Source organism: Talpa europaea (genome assembly GCF_964194135.1).
Source record: "Talpa europaea genome assembly, chromosome: 8".
In the NCBI taxonomy this organism is placed as follows: Eukaryota; Metazoa; Chordata; class Mammalia; order Eulipotyphla; family Talpidae; genus Talpa; species Talpa europaea.
In genome coordinates, this window is record NC_140075.1 from 87,559,675 (window position 1) to 87,584,198 (window position 24,524).

Below are 24,524 nucleotides of genomic sequence, written 5' to 3' on the forward strand. Positions count from 1 at the left end.
ACACTTTGGAAAACACCAGATAGTAACTCTACCTAATCTAGCAACGCCCCCTGAACAAGTATGCTGCGTATTTATGCATTGTAGCCCATGGTGATGGAAAATTCACTACAGAATAAAAACAAACACTGCATATTACATTTAGTATAGAGCATGCCTTTTCTGCTCAGTACAAGAAAAACCTACTACCCAGCAGATAATGGGAATGATGAACTGACAGCGGCGAGGTGGCAGGATGCTGTTTGTTGTTTTTTTTTTTTTTTTTGCCCGCAAATAAAAATAAAATAATAACATCATTGAATAGCCCGATTAAACTCTTGTCCAATTCAAAATTCATCTTCAGAACTGTCGGCTAAGAGCATCACTCGATCTTGCATGCTGTTGAATTCTCTCTGCTGGAGAAGGAAAACAGAAAATTATTAAACCCTTCATGTCACAGAGAAAAGCTGAAAAACAGACCCCCTTTTAAAGTCACACTGACCAGCCAAGTGGAGGCGACAGCTGTGGCAGCTAATCCCAACCACTGGGCACTCGGATATGTTCACGCATCATTAAACCCCATGTGCTTTATTAAGCAAATTAGATAAGCAAGAAGCTTCTGAAGCTGATTAGCTTTTGCTGTTGGTGGTTCCATACCTTTCTTTTATGCCTTTTGAAGCCATTCCTCCTTCGGCGATTCATAACTTTAATGCTATAGAGGGCTCCCAAGATGAACAAGGCTCCTGCTATCCCAACCCCTACGGGTACCAGCATCCCCGACATGTAACCAGCCTGCAGAGAAAAGCAAACACACATTAGGATGCTAAACAGACCACGGCCCTGGGCTTCTCATTGCTGCTGCATGAATTCTCTTGTCTGTTTTGTTATAAAATAAAATAGCACTTAGAATACAGTTACTTTTTATAGAGAAGGCAACAGAGAGGTGTGACTATTTTTGGATATTTCAGATACTTATTCGTATTGAAATAAATCAGCCAGACTTAATGGCACCTCCAGACATTTGCTTATGCGCATTTGTCAACATCAGGTTTTGGTGACAGAAATATAATTTGTTTTAAAGATGGATGCAGTAAATTTCTGGGAATGCCAGGGCTATTAAAATGCTATAAATTGGAAATGCAGCCTGAGTTGAGTTCCAAGGAAAATGAAGTGTCTTCTGGAATAGTGAGTCTTGGGAGGGCCAAGGAGGGTCTAGACATGGATGGGTTCCTCTCTCACAATCTTACCTGCATTATTGTAAGAATGGAAAGAGAAATGTGCATGTAAGCTATATAGGAAAAGGTGAGAGCTCTGGAAACAGAAAAGAGAAGGACTTACAAAGGAAAGAGAGGGGCAGAAAATAAAAGTCTCCTAATAATGTTATTATATGTAGACTGTAATGCTTCTAGAAGCAAACATTTCTAGAAGTAATCAGAAGAATAAGAGAACCTTTTCAAAACTGCAGCCCCTCTTTTTGCACATAGCCAGCTTACTCACTAGTTCTACTTCCCAGAGTCTTGAGTTAGGAGAGAATATGGAAATTCTTCCATTAATTTGAGAACAATAACATTGCTTGGCAATGTTTTTCCCCAAGAAAACAACACCCAGTCATTTTCCAACCAATTAAAATGCTTTGCAGAGCCTAAACTTTTTCCAAAGGTCTTACAGATCTACTTAAGGCACACAAAATTATATCATTTTCCATGTGGGAAAGCACTGGACAATAGCAGAGTTTGGGCATTCTCCCTGAACTGTATTTTTTTTTTAATTCTATTCAACAAACATATACACAGAAACATGATCAACATTAGGCCTAGCAGATTAAATGTTATCGTGCTTTATATTCAAAGGATGATTTAAGCTTCTGGAAGCTCAACTTGATCAACCTCTGGGTGGGTCTGCTCATGCTAACACAATTTAACCACATATCAACAGTATTGCAGAATATGTCATGCTCCTCATCTTTTTTATTTACACATTTAGACTTCTTATTTCTAGAACCTTAAATCATGTAGATTTCACAAAAATGCAGTTAATATCTCTCCTCTCTTTTTTGTCTCATGTGTATATGTATCTGTCTACGGCATCTGCTTATGCCTTGCTATTACAAGATGAGAACAAAGCAACCTATCATTTTCAAATATAATTTAACCATCTCTCTTTCAAAACTAATTGAAAATAAACTCTTCTTTCAGAATGTCCCATAACTTGTTGCCTGCAGAAATGAATATGAATAAAACTCACATCTATCATTTTAAGTTAAAATTCTGGTACCTTTTCTCTGTTCACAATCATTGGCTACATATGTGCCTCCACATGCGACATGCTGAGGACACACCTGCACCTATGTTTTACTGACCAAGAATGCAAACCCTGGGCCTCCCCTGGTGGCACAGCAATAGAGCGCTGGGCTGCGAAGCTGCCCGCAGCCTCTGCAGCGCTGGTTCAATCCCCGGCCGCCAGCGAGGGTCTCACATGGTGAGCAGATCTCTCCTGCCACGCCTGCTGCTCCCTGCAGCAGTGTGTTTCGTCAGGCTGCCTGTTCTGTTCCCTGCTCTGGTTCTGGTGAATTCTCTTACCCTCCCACACTTCTGACCATACCCAGTGCTTGTACAAATAAAATAAATAAATCTTAAAAAAAAAGAATGCAAAACCCTGAATCCAGTCATGAGAAAACATCCAATAAACCAAAAATGAAAACTACTCTAAGTTATGAAAGGACTATTAAAATGTTTCAGATTAAAGAACTTAAAGAATTATGACAACTTGATTATATGAGCCTTGATAGATACTGTGCTAGAGGAGAAAAAAGTGTTTTTATAAAGGACATTTTGGTTCTGTGGGAAAAAACTGAAATATGGATGTCATAACTTGGCTGAATAGCCAGTTAAATGTATAGTTTAGTTTTCTGTTCTCAAGGATTCTGTGACTTTCATCGAAGAAGCAGTAGTTTCATTCTCAAATTCTCATTCATTCATTTGTTATTATCTTAACAAAACAGCCATAGATTGATGGCAAGAGGGAAAGAGGAAGAGAGGGTTAGATAAGCAGATATGTATGCACATGAGTACACATGTGAATGCACCTTCAAGTAAAGTTATACTATTTCAAGCACAGGGAGGGGAGATATGGGAAGGACTAGAGTGAGTCCCTCCAAAGACAGAGTCAGAGGCCTCCCCTGCAAAGGGTTAAGTGTCAGCACTATGAAGCAATCCGCAGCCTCTGCAGCACAAGTTCAATGCCAGCCAGGGAGGTGATCCACGTGGCACAGCAGACCTCTCCTGTCTCACCTGCTGTTCCCCTCAGCAGTGTATTTCAGTAGATCTGCCTGTTCTGTTCCCTGCTCTCTCTCTGGTGAATCCCCTCACCTCCTGTACCTCTGGCCTGTACCCCAGTTCTTGTATGCAATTTATTTATGCATACATAAAATCTTTTTTTAAAAAAGAGTCAAATACAAAAGCAAAATGAATGAAAAAAGTCAACTTCTATTGAAGACTCAACTATTTCTTCCAATTTTCTTTAATTGAGACATAACTAAAATATACACTACAGAAGAAAATAAGGAGAGGGCTGGAAAAACTTCAAAATAACCCACAAAACTTGTAACCCCACATAAAATTTTTCCTCAGAGTGAAAAGAAGGTTCCAGGCCTTTGAGACCAGAGAAGGAAGGGTCCAAAGTAAAGGAAAATACAGGTCGCCTTTCTAGAAAGCTTCACAGATTTTCAAATGGGGTGGTGAGGCTATATGAACATACAGGTAAGAAATTTCTGTTATATCCACCTTCAAAATAGACTACATGCCAAGACTTATTTTCTTCAGCCTATTTTTTGGTCCATTTTTATAACCTAGACAATATTTTCTATAGAAAAGACAACATATGGGCTCCTAGATTACCATACCCAAGCCTGTTGACTTTTCATTGCATCATATTTTCCCCTAGAAAATGACAAGGAGCACTTCCAATACAAGTATATCAAGGTCTACATTTTTGTGCTTTTCTTTACCCCAAATCTTGGTCTGTGAGCCTCCTTTACACAATTGGACCCATTACAGACACTAAAATAGCCTCCACTGACCTCAGCAGGCTTAAAATTGTTCAACATCACATGGAATACTTGTGAACATGAAGTAGTTTCATTCTCAAAATACATAAATGCTAAATTTTTCTAAGAAGCAGGCAAATACTAGTGAGGAGACTAATACAATTAGATAATTTTATGCAATTTGATGTTTCCTTTTATTCTTTAGCATCAAGCTGTCAGAAAATAAATTTAATCATTCAAAGATGGACCACAAATAATTAAAAAAAAAAGAAATATACTCTGAGATGGATAGCAGGAGGTAACTCAATATCTGGCAATTGAAAAGCTCTCCATTTATCTAAACCCCCAGTTAATTCTGAGCTGGGTTATAGTAATGGGATCTGACACAGGCCATAGCAGGGAATTCAGGATTCCATCAATATGTTTATGAGTAATTCCAGTGTAAAATTATGAAGTAACCAAAAATAAAAACTTGGAGAGTGTTGCAAATCAAAAGAAAATGAAAATATATACGTGGCAGGAATTAACATCGTCAATCACGGCTAGAGATGGCAGATTAATACAGGAGAGGAACACGATTTTCTCCAGCAGCCATTCCAGACAGGTCAGCTCATTATCACTTAGTAATACTGGCATCCCAATAGACCACATAAAAGTTGGTCTAAGGAGAATATTCAGGTCAAGTATTTTTACCCAAACCCCCACTGTAGTTAAAGGTTGCTGTCTGCAGACTTTTATTCTTGAATCAAGTCCATCAATTTTTGCCCTTGGGTTAGAAGAATCAATGTCTTTCAAAACCCAAAGGATTTATTCCTCATACAAGATCAGGCTTAAAGGAGCCAAGCACTAGGACAAGAGATGCCCAGTAAAATGGGATTACACTCCTGAAATTCCCCAGAAGGAAGCCCTTGGTGATATGTCAAGGACATTATTCAGTTGAGCATACAGATGTCACCTTCATAAGAAGGAACGGTGCAGCAAAGAATATGGTGGCCCAAGTGCTGCATGGGAAGGAACTCAAAAGGAAGACCTTCTTTCTTGCTGGGCACCTGGAAGTGAGCAGTCCTGTGTCCCTGAATAATTTACCAGAATCAGAGTAATGAATGGAAGTGTGACCTCTCTGAAGATCTTTTATTTGCCAAAGACTTGCCCACTAAGATAAATCCAAGGGAAGAAAATACTCCTCTTACCTTGTCTTTTAGCTTTTCCATCCAGCTTCTCACTAAAGAAAATAAGAGAATAAAATGTAAATAGTCATCTTTTTATTTATATTTCATTAAGTTAAAGTGATTATTTGTATTTCATGGTATTAAGTTAATTTGATAAAATGAAGGTTTTATTGCTTGAAATACAGTGAAAGAGTCAACACTATTAACATAATGACAGTATTGTTTTTATTCTCATTTGTCTAAAATGAACAGAGCAAAAAACATGTCCCTTATATCATCATTAGATTAACAGAGATTATTTTTGTTTGCTAATTGTATTCCTATTATTCATGAATGCTTTAGGGTGGGGCCTGAGGAAGGAGAGAGGAAGTCACCTTGAAAATATCAGGTTCATTTCTCAGCTGACATTTTCTCCTTAGCTTTATTTTTTCACCTTGCTCAGTTTTTAAGCTCAGCGGGAATTCTGCACTTGAATCAATGTCAAAGCCTAGTAAGGTAGAAAAGGGCAATAGACAGGCCAGCACTGGCTCCAAAGAGAAGCATTTGCAATAACATTTGAAGAAGAAAAATTTGACCAGGGGCAAGAATAGGAAGTATTTCTGAAATTTGCATAGCTTGCAAACTGCAAAATTCTATCGCAACATAACCACCATATATGCAACAATCAACAAAATACTTCTAAAAGTCAACTGAATAGGGCAGATTAGCTATGAAATGTTATATAGACCATGGCAAGCACTTGGAAACATAGGTGCAAAGAGTGTGAGAAAATGTCAATCAAAACAAAAACACACACTAAGATGGCCATGGGAAGGATGGTTTGAAGTTACTAGTAGGTGGGGGGAGTTTTTCTTTAATTGTCTTTAATAGTTATAATATTGTTTCCAAACTCCATAAAAATTCATTTTTAAAAAGTATCAAAAGGAGAAAAAGACAAATATATTTTTATTCTACCATTATTATTAAACAAATTAGTTTTTAAAAAATTTTCAAGATTTCCTTCAATTTCCTTTCCTCTCTGGGAACTTCAACAGATATTAAGGAAGGACAGATGGCAGACCCAGAAATGGCCCCCCAGAGGGGTAGATGAGGAAAACCTAGAGGGCCAAGCCATACCTGTGTTGTTTGTACGACTCTACAGGTCATACAATCTCTGCCACACTCATCTCTGTCGTTGCATGAGAATGTAGCATAAAAGAATAAGTTTGGTTATGTCCCAACAAACATTATTTGTAGACATTGAAATTTGAATCTCATCCAACTTTTCTATGTCACCAATATTTTTCTTTTCATTTCTTTCAAACACATTAAAATATAAAACACAGTGGGTGCCTTGGTGGCAGGTGTGGTGCGGTAACATACATTTGAAGAGGTTGATCCTATACCTCTGAATCACAAAGTATGTGTAAACCAATGTTATCTCAATTAAAAAACATGACAAAAATAAAATACAAAACATCCTTTGCTCATGGACCATATAAAAATAGGCATCAGGCCAGATTTGGACCATGGGTCATACATAGTTTGATGTTCCCTGGCAGAGACATAATTTACCCAAGATGTTGGTGTCTATATTTATAATTTGACTGTGTTCATTAATACCTGACAGTAGTGATGACAGCTAACATGCATGCAGCTTTACCTCTTACAATACACATTCACACATACTGCATCGTTTAACCAGCAAACTTGAGACTCAGGAAAGGTGACACTTAGGTAACAGATGAGACACTGCAACCCACAGAAGCTAATAGATTTGCCCATGGTGAACCAGGGAATAGAGTCACTGGAACGCCAATCATTATCTGACTAAACAACAGACAGGAGTATGACTTCCCAACTGCCTTTTTCTTCTGGAGATACCACCCTGCTTATCTCTCAGACTGAAAATGTAGAGATAGCTTTAGTTCTTCTATCTGCTTCAACTCTTAGCTTCAATCTCTCCTATCAAGATCTTGACATGAGCTCTCAGGTCTGTCCTTTCTTCATCACTCCTTCTGTCTCAACTGATAATCAGGCAAAGATAGTGGTGACCAATCAGGGTAAGATCAAGGTCAGGGAAGGTCAAAAGAAGGAAGTGCAGGAACCTCAGGAATGAGTCTAGGAGTGGTACCCCCTGAAACCCTGCATGACCTGGAGCAACTCAAGAACCTGTAGAGACTTCAGTTTCCTCACATGTAAAATGAATATGGTAACACCTGTCTTGTAGATTCTGTAAATAACATAAATAACATATGCAATGTTTCTAGTACAGTGCTGGTGTAGAGAAATGAGAAAACAAAAACAATAAAAATAGAACAGGAGAAGAGAAAGACAGACATACAAAATATGAGTATTGTGTTGACATCTTTTCTAAGCCCAATACAAAAATTTAAATTCAGGCAACAGAAAATCAACTCATCTACTCATTCAACAAATATTTATTATGCACATCTTCTCAACCAGACACTATGATCTATACAGGGACAGTGGAAGATACAGGAACCTAATGCCAGTGAGAAAAGGGTGACATGATCAGGTTTATGAGATGAGGATGACAAGCAGCAATATAAGATGGAGAAGGTGAGGTACAGAGAAGGAAAGCCGACAAAGCCAAAACTCGACCCCTAAAGCAAGATGTTTGAGATCAGGGCATGAGCTGGGTATTAAACATAAAGAACAAAAGAGAGGTGGAAGCAGGGATATGGATGTGGGCACCTCATTAAAGAGGCGGGTTGGAGCCAGCTGACTTCTCTGGAAGGCAGGAGCAGGGTAGCAGGAGAGGAGGAAAGGGCAGTACTGGTCAAGCCAGCATCTGAGGCACTGGTGAGATTTTGAACTGTAGGCAATTCACTGCCAACAGAACTGTTTTAAGTGAGGCCTTATCAAGGCAGGTCTTACTGGCAAACATGTCCATATCTTAGGTTTTTAGAGTAAATGTTGGAGTTCTGCTTTGGATAGCTCCCTGATGCAGTGATTTCCCAGAAGGCACGCATCCACATCTGCAGAGAACATAAGCTGTGTTCAGACTGTTTGAAGCACACATTCAACGGCTTCAGTTCTGTAGGTCAGAATAGGAGCTACAGAAAACAAAACTGGACAAAAGTCTTCTGGGCTAGTGAGGGGAGATACATGGAAGACAGTGGGACAGGATTTGGTGGACATGGCTAAGCCTGGTTGTTTCCCAACCAAGACCATGAGACCCCTACGGGTCCACTCTGTGCTTCTCTGGTGTCCGCTAGGAGGAGTAACATGGTACTGGACTTTCAGGTGCTTCATAAATATTTCTTTCTTCTTTCAGTGAATATTTATTGCCTTTCAGTGAGTGCACAATTTTCAAGTAAGCATGATTCTTTTTCATGAGGATTCTGTATAATGTTCTCAGCAAAACTTTCAACAAATGTTCCAAATACATTTCACACAGTGATCATTTTAAAACTTAAGCAACAGAAGTTGGCAAGGGAATGCAAAAGCAAGAAGAGAAATAAAAAACACCTTTTTAATAAAAAGAAAGGACTCTTTATGAAGAGGAAAACCAAGAGACCCAATTTTTTAAAATAGAAAAACAACACATTGGTAAAGAGGGTAGGGATTGTTATAACTTCTTGGATGTGGGCAAGGAATTTGCTCAAAAAGTGTCAGTGTTTTGATCTAGTCAAACCTTCAGTTGATTGAAAGAGGCCCAATCACTCATTACAGGAGGCAACCTGTTTTAGCCAGTCTACAGACTAAAAATTAATCTCACCAGAAACATACTCACACACCCAAAATAATGCATGGTCAACCATCTGGCCAGACCATGGCTCAGGCAAATTGGCACAAAGAATTAACCATCACAGTGTGAGACTGAACAAGGCCAAGGTCATAATGCCAGGAATCCCAACCTGTAAGGGCCAGGAAAAAGAGAAAGGAAGAGGGAGGAAAAGAGACAGAGAAGGAATGGACAAAGAGGCTCAAAAACCTGAATTTTTCATATGAAACAATACAAAGGTGTTTCTGAGGGAGTTTTCCCATTCCACTGTTCAAATTCTTTGTCCAGGTGCTGCCAAGTCCATTGGTACTGGCCTAGTGCAAAGCTGCCCTGCAGACTGTAGATGGCTTCTATCCTGCACAGACCTAAAGGTCTCTCTGCCTGTGAGTGTCTTCCAGTTGTAGGAACCTGTAGAGGGCTGGCCCTAAGCACTGAGAAAATATTGCCCAATTAGCCATCCTCAATCAATGAGGGCCAACAGTTGATAGGCACATTCATTTCCTTTTGCTGCTATCCAAATTCAATTGCTTAAAACAACACAAATTTATTATCTTATATTTCCAGGGGTCAGCAGTCCAAAGTCAGTCTCATGGACTAAGTCAAGGTGTCAGCAGAGTTGGCTCCTTCTGAAGGCACAAGGGGAGAATATATTTCCTTGCCTTTTCCAGTTTCTAGAGGTTATCTGTACCCCTTGTCTCATGGCCCCTTCTTCCCAGCTTCAAAGTCAACAACATAGCAATATAACCCCCCCTTCTTGCTTTCTCACTCTCATTCACTCATCTGTGTTTTCTTTGCCATGTTTTCTCCTGTGATTGATCCTCCTAGTTTTCTCTTAAAAGTACCCTTGTGAGCATCTCTCCACTTCTAAGTCCTTAATTCAATCACATCTGCATCCTTTCATCCCTTTGTAAGGTATTCCCAGGTTCTGGGAACTAGGATGGGCATATCTTGGAGGGTCATTATTTTTCCTACCACTTGGGTAAATTCCCCAAGTTGTCCTCTCTCAGGAGACATGTTCCATACAACTTCTCAGCTAATCCACAGCAGCAAGGAGACCCAGCAATAGTCCACAATAGTCCTTTCCTGGCTCTCCACCCACCCCTGCTCACTTCCTCATTCTACATGATTCCCATGGTCACTTCCCAAATACATTTCTTGTGCCTGAATCTAGATTCAGGGTCTACTTTTAGGGAATCCTCAAACTAAGACACTAACCTACAACCATCACATAGGCTGGCCTCTCCTTTGCCATACCAATTCTTTTTTTTTTTTTTTAAATAACCTTCTAGAATGGGCAAAAGTAAGGGGCAAGGAAGACAGGTAAGCTGGCCCAATTCATGGCAGATGCCATATCCATTTATCTAACTTAATTCTAAAAGAAGGACTATAAGGCTACCTGAATTACAAACTACAGCCTTTCTAGATAGCATTGTGCAAGATGTACTCCATAGCAAATTCCACTTAGCTCAGGTTCAATCTTGAAAGGGTTATAAATACAGTCTCTTTTATAATCAAATTATTTTAACATCATTTACATCTTCAATATTATGGGAAATGATTTTCATCTTAATCAATGCAAAGAGAAAATGTATGTTCCACTTAAATAAAAAATGAAATAACAGGACATTGTCCTTTGTTCAAAGAATATGCAACTAAATTTCAATTACAGTGTTTCTGCAGTGTCAAGAACTAAATGGAGACCAGCTTTTTCTTTCTTGTTATTTAACTATATGTGCCTCTTCTAGCCCAAGAAGTAGACAAAGCTTTTTCCAACTTATATAACCCATTTAAGAATAATAAAACTTACCAAGTTTTAAATATTATCTGTATATTTTTAAAGAACCTTAAGTTTTTCCAACTACAGATTATTCTGTAATGATGCTAAATTTACCTGCTTTAAAATCACACAGAAACCCTATCTATAATCATTTGCTCTTCACATAATTACAGAACAGCAAGATTCCAATGAATAGAACGACCTAATTCTTTGCATAGGACTAAGAGAGCAGTAATAGTGCATCTAAGAAGCAATTAATTCTGAAGGTTTTGCACTGATATTTACAGAGACATATACAAGAACCCAGATACCCTAATCTCTAACTTTCAAGTAACATTAAGAATGTCTTTAGTTAACTGCAAGCTTAGGATTGATACTAAATACCTACCGGAAAGGTGCAAAGAGAAAGTCTTATAATCAACCTGTGTCTTCACAGGATCATTTATCAATGCTAACACTGAGCAACTATAAACTGTGTTGTTGCCAACTCTGAGAAGGTTGTCATGACCTTAAACCATACTGAAATACTTAGTGTATAAATGAGGCATGTTTGCTTTTGTCTTCCTAAAGAGAGAAACATGCTATACAACATTCCTCACCAGGAGAGAAAATAACTTGTCTATGGCCCTCCTCTATCCTCATTGTGAGAAAAAAAGCAAGACAAACAAAAAAAAAAAAAAAATCAATGTTCCTTGCCTAAGAAACACTTGAAAGTTCTGCTGAGCACTGAGGTTTTCAATCTATGGTTTTATCGCTCAGCAGCATCAAGGCCATACTCAGGAGATCTGAAATGTTACCCAGCTTACTCTTAAGGGGTCTTTCTTCACATTTTCATTATCTGATTCTCAATCCATTTGTGAAAAAAAAAAATAATAGGTTGACCTCCAGTGCAAAGTCAAGTTTGTGTGTTGCTTGCCAGATGCAGTGAATCTAAAACTTGCCATCTCCAGATACATGTCACTCCTTAGCCTAAATTTTATAACAAATGATGGGCTACTTTAGCTTCAAGACAAGGACCCCAAGTAATCCTCTCTTTTTTTATAAATTTTGGTGTTTTCAACACCCTGTGATAGAAACCATGGCATGTGCATAGGGCTGAGACAAAGGGAAGATTGGCTAATAACCAGGTAACACTGAAGTTGCATGTGTGCCGATGGTTCTCTGCTGCTTCTGACGTGGTTCTACTTAATCAACATGAAGCTCCCATTTCCCTAGTGCCATGTTCAGCCAATAGATGAAATAAATTCGAAGTGGAAAACTGGGTCTGCACTACGGTGGTCTTCATAAAAAGGAAGAATACTCGATAGAGTTAGAAAGGAAAGATGAGAAGTTATAAAAGGCACCACAGAAATCCAGAAGATAATGAGATTACTATGAATATTTACATGCAAACAAATTCAACAACCTAGATGAGACAGACATACTATCATCCAAGACTGAATAGGAATGAAATAGAAAATCCAAACAAACCAATCACAAAGAAATTGAAACAGTAATCAAAAAACAAAAGTCCAGGACCAGATGGCTTCAAAAGCGAGTTTTACCAAACTGTCAAAGATGAACTAATACCTACTATGCTTGAACGCTTTCAAAAATTTAGAAATAATGAATACTCCCAGATACATTTTATGAGGGCAACATTACATTAATATCAAAACCAAAGACAGCACCAAAAAAGAAAGCTAAAAATCACTCTTCCTAATGAACACAGATGCTAAAATCCTCAATAAAGTCTTATAAAACTAAATCTAAAAATGTATTAAAAAGATTATACATCATAACCAAGTGGAATTTAGACCAGGAACAGAAGGTTCAACATTCAAAAATCAGTCAACATAATTCAACACATCAACAAAAAGGAAAGCAAAACCCATAAAATCTTATAAATAGATGCTGAGAAAGCATTTGATAAGATTCAGCATCCATTTATGATGCAAATCCTTGAAAAATGAGGAGTAAATGGAATATGTCTTAACATAATTAAAGTCAACTATGACAATCAGATAGCTAGAATCATTTATAGTGGTGAAAAGCTGAAAGCCTTTCCACTATGATCCAGTACAAGACAAGGGTGTCCACTGTCACTACTACTATTCAAGATAGTATTGAAAGTCCTAGCTAAAGCAATGAGGCAAGAGAAAGCTATAAAAGGAATCCAAATTGGGATAGAAGAAGTAAAGCTGTCATTATTTGCTGATAAAATGATAATATACATAGAGAACCCTAAAGACTCCACAGAACAACTAATTAAGACAATAAAGCAGTTCGGCAAACTGACAGACTACCAAATCAAAAGATAAAAAATGAGCTGCCTTCCTATATTCAAACAGTGAACTAGAAAAAGAAGAAATTAAGAAAGCCATCCCATTTACAATCTCACCCCCAAAATTAAATACCTAGGAACAAACTTAACAAAGGAGGCAAAGGACCTATGCAAGGAAAACTATGAGACATTGTTAAAAGGAAGAGAAGACAACACAGAGAAATGGAAAGAAATTACCTGTTCATGGACTGGAAGAATCAAAATATCCATCCCACTCAAAGCAATTTACAGCTTCAATGCAATCTAAACAAAAATCTAAATGGTTATTTTTCAAAGAAATGAAACAAATATTACTGAAATTCATATAGAAACACAAAAGACCCCAAATAACCAAAGCTCACCAGATTGAAAAGGTGGAAGGAAAATGGTAGTGTTATACTAGTTGCCAGACTTCAGACTGTACTATAAAGCCATAATAATTAAAATAGCATGGTACTTCACAAAAACAGACACACAGACCAACAGAATAGAATTGAGAGCCCTGAAATAAAACTACATGTATATGGACAACTAATCTGTGATAAAGGAGTGAAGAATATCCACTGGAACAAGGAAGGTGGCCCAATATGTGGGCCACCTTGGACTGCCACATGCAAAAAAAATGGAACTAGACCACCATTTCACACCATACACAAAAATCATGGATAACAGACATGGATATAAGACATGAAACCATAAAATACATAGAAGAAAACATAGTCAATACAACCCTTGACATAAACTTCAGAAACAAAACCCAACATCACATTCAAATCAATCTGCCCTGATGACTAGAATAGTTTCATTTAAAAGTTTTTTATTAAAACAATTCCCCACTTAAATTATTTATTTCTCTGGAGTAATCATAAAATGTACAAGGTCAACTGCTAGGTAAGAAATAGAAGCCAGAAGTAAAGCCACAGCTAAGTTTCTTATTTCATTTGTTTTCATTCAATTAGAAAAAGAATCCAACATTTATTAATTATCTAATCAGTACCAAGCACTATGTCAGAAAACATCTATAAAGCCTCATATATTTATGAATTAAAATAAAGACTGCAGTTATGTTTAAAAAGGAGGAAGAGAAATTGAATTGTATTTTTTTCAGCAAATATAATTAAATCCCAAAGCTCTGAGCATCAATTAAACACTAGCAATAAAAGAGTTGCCTAACTGTGCATGGCCCTGAATTAGCCATCAACTAAAATGAATTTGTTTTTACCTAGGAACAAACAAACCTTGAACCCATTCACAAGTTTCTTATGAAGAAACAGCCAGAGATCTTTTGTTTAACTAGCAATATAACTACATTATTAATGATAAGTTTATTTTCTGCTTAATGCAAACCTCTAAAGCCCAATGCTGCAGCAGCAATTGACAAATTTACACTAAGAGAACCTAACCAAATAATATCAACTTTCTCCCTGGTCCAACACTATAGAGAAATATTTTTCCAAGCTCAGAGAGAACGGAAGCTACTATGAACATCCTACTCTAAATAGAGTGCTTCCAAAAATTTAGTTAATGACAGTGTAGCAAACTGAAATTCCAGACCTGAGCATTCACATAAAGCCCAAAAGAAATCAAACAATAATTTCAGTAGTCTTCCTTAACTTTGTTCACTCCAACCACATACATCATAGGAAGCTGCCATCATTTTTCACCTAGTATCTACCACAAGAGCTTCTGGTTATTTTCCAAACAATATTTTAAAAAGGCAATCTCACCTCACTCCCATGAGAATGGCCCATATCAATAAAACCAGAAACAACAAATGTTGGTGAGGAGAAAAGGAACCCTTATACACTTTGATGGGAATACACACTGTTCCAAACCCTATGGAGAACAATATGGAGGCTCCTCAAAATATTAAAAACAGATTTACCACAGGATCCAGCAATTTCATTCCTTGGTATTTATTCAGAGAATGCAAAACTAATTTGAAAGTACATATGCACTCACATGTTTACTGCAGCAGTATTTACAATAGCCAAGATGTGGAGACAGCCTGTAAGTGCAATAATGACAGAGTGGTAGATTAAGAAGACATGGCGTATATACACAATGGAATAATACTCAGCTGTAAAAAAGAGATGATAGGGCCTCGCCTTGTGGCGCAGGCAATTGAGTGCAGCGCTGTGAAGCTGTCCGTAGCCTCTGCAGTGCCGGTTCGATCCCAGCCGGCTGGCGAGGGTCCCACATGGGCATGTCAGAACTCTCCTGTCATGCCCACTGCTCCCCTCAACAGTGTATTTCATCAGTCTGCCTGTTCTGTTCCCCATTCTGTCTCTGGTGAATCCTCTCACACTCCCACGCATCTGGCCTGCACCCCGGTTCTTGTATAAATAAATAAATCTTTTAAAAAAATACAGTTGTGTAATAACAATTAATACCATTATATTTAAAAAAAAGATAGATGAAATCTTGCTATTTCTGACAACGTGAATGGAACTGGACATGTTATACTAAGTGAAATAAGTCAGGAGAAAAACAGTGGATGATTTCACTCATATGTGAAATGTAAAAAAACAAAACAGGGCCTCCCAGGTGGCACAGGGTTGCGAAGCTGCCCGCAGCCTCTGCAGCGCCTGCTCGATCCCTGGCTGCTTCCCGGCCACCAGAGGAGGGTCCCACATGGCGCGCAGACCTCTCCTGCCGCCCGCTGCTCCCCTCAGCAGTATACTTCGGTCCTTCTGCCTGCCCTGCTCCCCGCTCTGGCTCTGGTGAATTCTCTCACCCTCCCACACTTCTGACTGTACCCAGTGCTTGTATACGTAAATAAAAAATAAAATTAAAAAAAAAAGAAACAAAACAAAGGACTAGACAAACTAAATCCAAACAAACCCAGAAATCTGACTGAAGATGTGCCATTCTCACTGGTGTGAGATGGTATCTCATGGTAGTTTTGATTTGTATTTCCCTGATTACAAGTGATGTTGAACATTTTTTCATATGTCTGTTGGCCATTTGCATTTCCTCTTCAGAGAAGTTTCTTTTTAGCTCTTCTGCCCATTTTTTGACTGGATTATTTTCAAATGTTGGCGAGGATGTGGAGAAAAAGGAACTCTCCTGCACTGTTGGTGGGAGTGCAAACTGGTCCAACCACTATGGAGAGCTGTGTGGAGATTTCTGGACCTACTGAACATAGAGCTTCCATATGATCCAGCAATTCCACTCCTAGGTATTTACCCAAAGGACACAGAAACATCAATTCCAAAGAGCACCCGCACCCCTATGTTTATAGCAGCACTGTTTACAATAGCTAAGCTTTGGAAACAACCCAAATGCCCCAAAATAGATGGCTGGATCAAGAAGATGTGGCACATATACACCATGGAATATTACTCAGCATTCAAAAAAGATAAACACATGCAATTTGTAGCAACACGGATGGCGCTGGAAGGGATCATCCTCAGTGAAATAAGCCAGAAAGAAAAAGAAAAATACCGGATGGTCTCACTCATAGCAGGAATCTAGAAAACTTAAATAAGGGACCAGGAAAATGAATAACTATAAGAAAGTGAAAATCAAAATCAACAAACAACTATGAACCAGAGACACTCTATGGGTGGTGGGGGGGCGGGGAGGGGAGGGATTGGGGTCAAAATAAGGGGGTTGCAATTGTATGGGGAACATAAAAATAAAATTTATTTAAAAAAAAAAAGAAATCTGACTGAAGAATTGAGGCTACCAGAAGGCATGGGGATGGGGTGGGGAAGGGTTTCAAATAAGGAAAAAGGGGGCCAAACTGTCTATGGCAAAGGATTATTGGTGCTTTGGTGTTGGTTCTGGTGTGGCAACACACATCTGAAGAGGTGTGAACCTATACCCCTAAATCATATATAGTGTTGCAAGTCATGTGACATCAAGTTTTTTAAAAGTTACAGACAGAGAAAGACATCATTCCTTGCTTAAAAGCCCTTCAAAGCGTCCTGTTGTCCACGGAGAAAAAAGTCTAAACTTCTTCACATCGTTTACAAAGGGCTGCATGATCTCAGTTCTTACAACAAGCTAAGTCCTCCTTCAGACTTCGTCTAACCTGTCTCCACCTCCTTTTCTAACCCACCCCTACTCACTTCCAGGCCAAGCTAGAGGGCCCTTTTCAGGGAGATCTGCTTGCCCACTATTCCCCTCTCCAGGGGCATCTAGAGTGTCCCATTGTTATCAGGTTTATAACATCACACACCACACAGTAACACGACCACAATTGTTTCTGTTTAATGACTGCCTTTTCTGTAGCTGATTGATTAAACTCTGAGGTTGGCATGGTGTCTGTCTTGGTCACTGCTGCAGCTCCAGTACCACATGCAGAGGAATTAAAGACTCATCTCCCTTGATGATAAAGTCCCATGAGCACAGAGGCACTGTTTTGGAACCAGGTAGAGGGCCACTCTATTAGGCTGATAGAATAAACATGGCCCTGCTGCATACTACCTGCAGGAGAGGTGTTAACCATTTTTGTACAGTGGGCCTCTCTGTCAAATAGATGATGGACCCTTTCTTGGGATAATGTTAATAAATGCATAAAATAAAAGTATGTAGAGCTCTGAAGAACTATATTTAAATCTCATTAACAATTTTATTTTTAATGTGTGATACAATAGTAAACGTGCCTTTTTATTCTCATTAATTAAGATGTAGTGGTGGGTCTAATAACTACCATAATCTCAACATAATGATGAAGATAAATGATATATTAAGTTAACTATGACAACTACAATGTGATATGAGACATGTGAGAAAGACATACTGTGAATACTACTGTGTCTATTGCCTACAATCATGATTGGACAAAACACAAAAATGCGGGTAGAAATTCCTAAAAGTAAGAATGTCATTTTACTGGGGCCTCCTTGGTGGCGAAAGGGGTTAAGATGCAACCTATGAAGCAGTCTGCCGCCTCTGCAGCATGAGCTCCATCCCCTGGCCGGCCAGGGAGCAACCCACACGGCGCAGCAGACCTCTCCTGACTCACCTGCTGCTTCTCTCAGTCAGTCTGCCTGTTTTGTTCCCCATTCTGTATCTGGTGAATCCTCTCACCCACCCCCCCCACACCACTGGCCTGTACCCCAGTTCTTGAATGCATAAATGAATAAATCTTAAAAAAAAAAAAATGTCATTTTACCTTCTAAGTTAATGGGCCCCAGAGATCTCCATCTCCATGGAAGTTATGGAAATTTACTGCTTAACTCTGCTGCTATGGGGAAGCATAAGTTACCCTCCCCAACTCCTGGATCGACAACACATTTGTGGGGCATCCGGGTTTCCCCCGACTGCTCCAGGCGATGGCTGAGCCCTTGGGCTGCCATAGGAGGCCCATTCCTGTGGAAAGGGGACGGGGAAACCTTGGACTCAATCCATCTCAGAACTGAGCTGTCATCTGAGTCCTTTCCCATCCATTCCTCCTACCTCATGCTGCTCCTTCCACCGAAGTCAGGCCCGCACTGCAATCTGAAAGCTACTCCTACTCCTGCCCCTTCCCTCTTTGCTTCCCAGGTGTCTCTCCCAAACTGCACACATAACCCTGACTGGACCATGCTTCACAGAGGACCTGGTCTACACAATCCCTTTTAATCAAGGAAAAAAGAAAAGTCTATTTAAATGAGTTATTCAGACCTGATTATTCTGATGATATTTGGACACACTGTGTTGACAACACTTTACCAATATCTCACATCTGATTTCAAAAAAAGGTTTCTTTTTTTAAAGGCACATTGGTATTATTTATTACATAACCACTGGTTCTTTAAAATTAGGGCTAAATGCTTAAAATAACCAGAGCACAGAATCATTGTTGAGCTAAATCAATTGCTTATTTTAACAGTCAGAAAGTTCTTGAAAATGCTGGCAGAATTGATGCTGTTTTGGAAATCAGTTTTTTTAATTTGATTTTTTAAAATTTATTTATTTTCTTACATAGTTGTTCATTTTTGGACAGTATTTGATTTCGCCCTTCAGATGTAGTCCTCATAGTTCTCCTACCACCATAGCAGTAATGATCCATCTCTACCATATCCTTGTGCTACTTCCTCCCTTGTTTTTACCCCTCTCCCACACCTCTGTTTGCCTCAACTCTATGGACAACTCACAAGTTTTGTCTTTTTCATGACCTTTTGTTCAATTTCTCTATACATGTAAGTGAAACCATCAGATATTTATCTTTCTCCTTCTGATTTATTTTACTTAGCATAATCCCTTCCAGCTCCATCCATGTTGCCACATTCAGAAACATCTTTAGTACTACATCAAACTAAAAAGCTTCAATACAGCAAAAGAGACAGCAACCGAAGCAAAGACACACCCTATTGAATGGGACAAAGCATTTGCATACCATATATATAATAAGGAACTGATATCAAAAATCTACAGCTTACTCAACTCAACAAAAACAAAGTAATCCAATAAAACAAATGGCAGAAGAGCTAAACAAACAAAAAAAAAAAAACCCACTTCTCCAAAGAAGAAATGCAAATGGCCACCAAGCATATGAAAAAAATAAAAAGTTAGACATCATTTATTATCAAGGAAATGCAAATCAAGACCACAATGAGATACCACCCCACAACTTTTTTTTTTTTTTTTTTACAGCAGTGTTGGAGGGGGTTCCTTTTTCTCCACATCCTCACCAACACTCATTGTTTCCTGTTTCTTTTATATGGGCAACTCTCACTGACCACCTCACACCTTTGAGAATGGCCCATGTTAAAAAAAAAAAAAAAAACCAGAAGCAACAAATGCTGATGAGAACATGGTGAAAAAGGAACTCACTTACACTGCTGGTGGCAATATAAATGGGCCCAGTCACTAAGGAAAACTGTGTAGAGGACTTGCAAAAGACTAAAAATGGATCTACTCTATGATAGCAATTCCACTTCTAGGAATCTACCCAAGGGACACAAAAACACTAATTCAAAAGGAAACCTGCACTCCTATGTTTACTGCAGCACTATTTACAATAGCTAAGATGTGGTAACAACCTAAATGCCCCCAAACAGATGACCGGATCAAGAAGATGTGGTATATATACACAATGGAACACTACTTAGTGATAAAAAAAAAAAGGGGTTTTCATGGGGAATTTTTCGTCTTTCCCATTAACGTTTTGCCATTTAAAGGATTCAGGCCTTTCCCAAACAGATGATAATGACTCATTTAGGATCCTGGGACAGAAGGAGAGGGATGCAGTAGCACAAAGACTTTATTTCAACACTGCTACAAAAGATATGCAATATAAACTCCTCCAAATATCCTATTTCTCATTTCTGAGAGCCTCTTTACTAGACACTTTGTGATCTGATTGAACTTGCTGAAACTTCTCACACCCAATAGAAAAGTTCATATACTGAAAACAGAATTGCAGAAAGGATGCTGAGAAAATGGGATTATAAATAGTTAATTTTAGTGGAGAATAGGAATGACTACTTGAAGCCCACACCATTCCCCTTCCCCACTTTCAACTCTATCCACATGACACTTGAAGTATAATAACAACATAGAACAAAAAAAGGGGAAAAGAAAATATAAATAAGCACAGATAAATCAAGAAATAAACACAGGTATGCTGGGGAGAAATGTGTTCTCAGCACCCCAAGTTGAAATTTGGAACATATTTCCCACTGAGACCTCTTCTGCTGCACTGGTTAGATTCTACAGAACCATTAGAATAAATTCTATTGCTGGTACATTGTGAGCTACATCAGTCATTATGGGCTGCCCCAGGGACCTCAGCATGATATATAACCTGGCTTCTAAGGGGTAATGCCCTATACATTTCAAATTAATTTCTGGAAAAGCATCCACTCAGAAATGTAAAACATACCATGTTTCCCTACAATGTATGGGTTCAATTGTGTCCCCCAAAGAGACAGGTTGATGCCCTAACCCTCAGTACCCCAACATATCACCTAATTGGGAATAGGGTGCTAGCAAATAGTTAGCTAAAAAAAAATGAAGTTCTACTGGAGTAGGATGAACTCTTTTTTTTTTTTAAAAAAGATTTATTTATTTATTTATACAAGCACTGGGTACAGTCAGAAGCGTGGAGAGGGTGAGAGAATTCACCAGAGCCAGAGCGGGGAGCAGAGCAGGCAGAATGACCGAAGTACACTGCTGAGGGGAGCAGCGGGTGGCAGGAGAGGTCTGCGCGCCCTGTGGGACCCTCCTCCAGTGGCCGGGGAGCAGCTGGGGATCGAAACAGTGCTGCAGAGGCTGCGGGCAGATTCGCAACCCAGCGCTCAACCGCTGCGCCACTGGGGAGGCCCAGGATGAACTCTTAATCCAATATGACTGGTGGTGTTATTAGAAGAGGCACAGAGACAAGGATGCTGTGTGAAGACAGGGACACACAGGGAGAAAGTGGCCATGCAACAACAGAGGTAGAAATGTGATTCAAGTTAAAGGACACTAAGGATTTCCTGTAATGCAAAAAACTAGGAGAGAAGCAAGCAGTAGATTCAAGAAGGAACCAATTCTGCCAGCATCTTGATTTTAACTTCCAGCCCCCCAAATTGTGAGATGGTACATTTCTCTTGTTTTAAGTCACCCCATTTGTGGGACTCTGAAATAAATACAATAAGCATAGATACATTTAATAATACTGTAATGTGTATCTGAAAGTTGCTAAGAGACTAGATCTTAAAAACTCTCATTACAAAAAATATTAACTAAATAGAGATCGTTTTGCAGTTATACAAAAATATCATTATGTTGGACACCTGCGTGGTTAACATTAGTTGGATACCTAATGTTATATATGAATTACATCTCTATTTAAAAAAAAACATAGGGTTTTTCACCCCAGACCTTCCTGTCAAGTCTTCCTGCCTCTGTTAATACCAAGTTGCTCATCTGTAAATTTCACAGTAATGTACCAGACTTCATTCATTGAACTTGACTCTCTTCCAGAGATGGACCAACATTTGAAGAAACTGGATCCCAGGCAGCAAAATGCAGCCTGCTGATGCTCCCCAAGGACCTGAGTCACCCCTTTTCCTAGGGAACAACTCACATCCTGAGACGATCTAGTTCAGTTCTGGCCTCAATATATTACATTTAAATTATATATTTATTCCAAGAACACTTATGAAAATTGCCTCATTAGTTTCTACTACAGAACTGTGCAGTAAGAAAAGGACAAGTACTATTATATCAATTTTGAAAATGAAGACAGTGAATCCAAAGATCCCAGGACTATAAAGAATATTGAAACATCAACTCCGAAATGACCAAACCTGTTGCTTAGCAGAATCACCTGTGAAGCAATTCAGCAAAAATACAGAATCACAGGCTGAGCTCAGCAGCTCTGTGACCCAGCCCAAGGGTCTGTGTTTCTAACAAGCTCCCCAAGGAATTTTTTTAAACGTGATTAGCATAATTCATGAACTGGCATTTGGGAACCACAGAGTGGTCTAGTCTTTCTCAAGTTTGAGAAACAGATGGACAGACATATTTTACAAGATAAATTTTTTTTTAAAGATTTATTTATTTATTTATACAAGCACTGGGCACAGTCAGAAGCGCGGGAGGGTGAGAGAATCCATAAGAGCCAGAGCAGATTGCAGAACAGGCAGACTGACAAAGTACACTGCTGAGGGGAGCAGCGGGCGGCAGGAGAGGTCTGCGTGCCAGGTGGGACCCTCGCCCGGCAGCTGGGGATCAAACCAGCACTGCAGAGGCTGCAGGCAGCTTCGCAGCCCAGAGCTCAACCACTGTGCCACTGGGGAGGCCCTACAAGACAAAATTTCTTAAGGTACTCCAGTGCTAACAAATTATTTTTTATTATACTGTTACTTAAAAGCAGTCCCTACTTTGTGATAACTCTTCTAGATGATGATAAAACCAAAACAAATTCATAAACAGAATCCCAATAAAATCCTAGTGACACCACCAGTCACTATATGACACCAGCTGCTACAGAGTTGGTCCTGTAGGCTCAGGCTTAGGCCACATGTGCTGCAAGGGACTCCATCCCCTCCACTCTTCTCTCCAGGAACCATGGATAGGCCTGCCTTCCTATCGCTGCCTCAATGTCACAACATTCATATCTGAGAATGGATCATTCACACAAGGCAAATGCAGGCTTTCAAACTAGGATTCAGAATTAGAATTCAGTAGTTGAGATTAAAAAAACAAGTCTTGCTCCTTCCTGAACTGTTGCAGAAGCACCTGTGTCATTAGCAGGGTGAGCTCACAGCATGGTGCCCTCCTAACTTAGAAAATCCTCAGAGGAAAGCAAGTTTTCTCCCCAAGTTTCCATTGTAGTAAAATTACTCCTTAACTGGTGCCTTTGTTCATTATTTGTGACAGCCATCTTTGCCACTATGGAGGCTTGTGATATTCATTCCCTGTGAGATGATAAGTTCTGTGAAGGCAAGAACCAGTTCCTGGTTAGAGAGGAAGGAAGCTTAATACTTGTTGAATTTGATCTGCACAGATAATTTATGTATGATCTAATGCATCACTCTTCTTTCTCACAGAGTCACACTTCAGTGAATGTGGGCTTCAATTTCCTAGTAACAGTTAATTCTATACGGTGCTTACTATACAGCAGATATAATATGTAAAGCCTATTACATGAGCTAACTTGTTTACTGTTCATACGGACAATGTAAGACAGGCAGTCACTATCTCTGTTGTGTAATTGAAAGAACTAGGCAAGAGAGGGCAATTAACTTGCTCAAGATCACACAGCTTGTAAGTGGCAGACTTAGGATTTGAATCCAAGGGAGCCTGACTCCAGAGACTATGCTCTCTTCCATAACTGCACACACTTATCAAATGAGGTATTTGCATTTCAAAATTAATGGTAGAGTTTGACTTCTCTCCTCTCCCAACAAGTAGGATACTACCTGAGGCCATAGAACTAGGCTGGTATGAGCTGCAGTAATTAGGAGATTGGGTGAGAGGCGAAGGTCACACCGCATAGAAATAGGAAAAAAGGAACTCAGGGACTCACAAAGTCAAAAAGCCAAGCAAGTGATCCAATTTAGACATCCACCAGAAAAGCTAAGCACAGTAAAAGAATCTTGGTAGATATCAATAGGACAGAAACCAAGGAAACCAGATGATCAAGCAGGTCTGAAGCAAAGCGAGGCAGAGTTTAGAAATACTCTCTAAGCAGAAAAGGAAAGTGTCTCTGTTAGGTGTAAAAGTATGTCCTAAAGCTAATTCCATACATGCTTTGTGGACCCCACCCCCACTCCAGACCAAAGCCAAAAGACATTGGGAGAGACAAATCCCATCACCACCAAAGGGAAGGTTGCTGGAACCTGAGGGTGGGGTTAAGCAGCCAGGTTTGGTATAAATCCAGACACGTGGGCTTTGGGGGGTTCCCTTTTTGGCTCTCCGCCAGCTCGCAGTGCTCGGCCAGCTCTCGGAGTGCCTTTGGGTTTCCAGGTCGGTGGATCAGGTAGGACACATTAAAGACTTTATTTCCCTATTTTCTCCCTGAGTTGTACATTTCCTTAATTCCCTTTCCCTTATAAATAAACCTTTATTAACCTTGTGTGTGTGCCTGTAGTGGAGTA

At 39.3% G+C, this 24,524-nt stretch overlaps 1 protein-coding gene across 1 annotated transcript in view; it reads right to left on the minus strand.

Moving 5' to 3' along the window:
* Positions 1-323: 323 nt before the first annotated feature.
* Positions 324-24,524, minus strand: part of ARMH4 (armadillo like helical domain containing 4) — a gene marked incomplete at both ends in the record, with an annotated part of 106,524 nt that continues 82,323 nt past the window's right edge. Inside the window, 3 exons of the mRNA XM_084239555.1 lie at positions 324-392; positions 634-768; positions 5,212-5,243. Coding sequence (XP_084095681.1) covers positions 324-392; positions 634-768; positions 5,212-5,243 — 236 coding nt within the window. The remainder of the gene's footprint in view (positions 393-633; positions 769-5,211; positions 5,244-24,524) is intronic.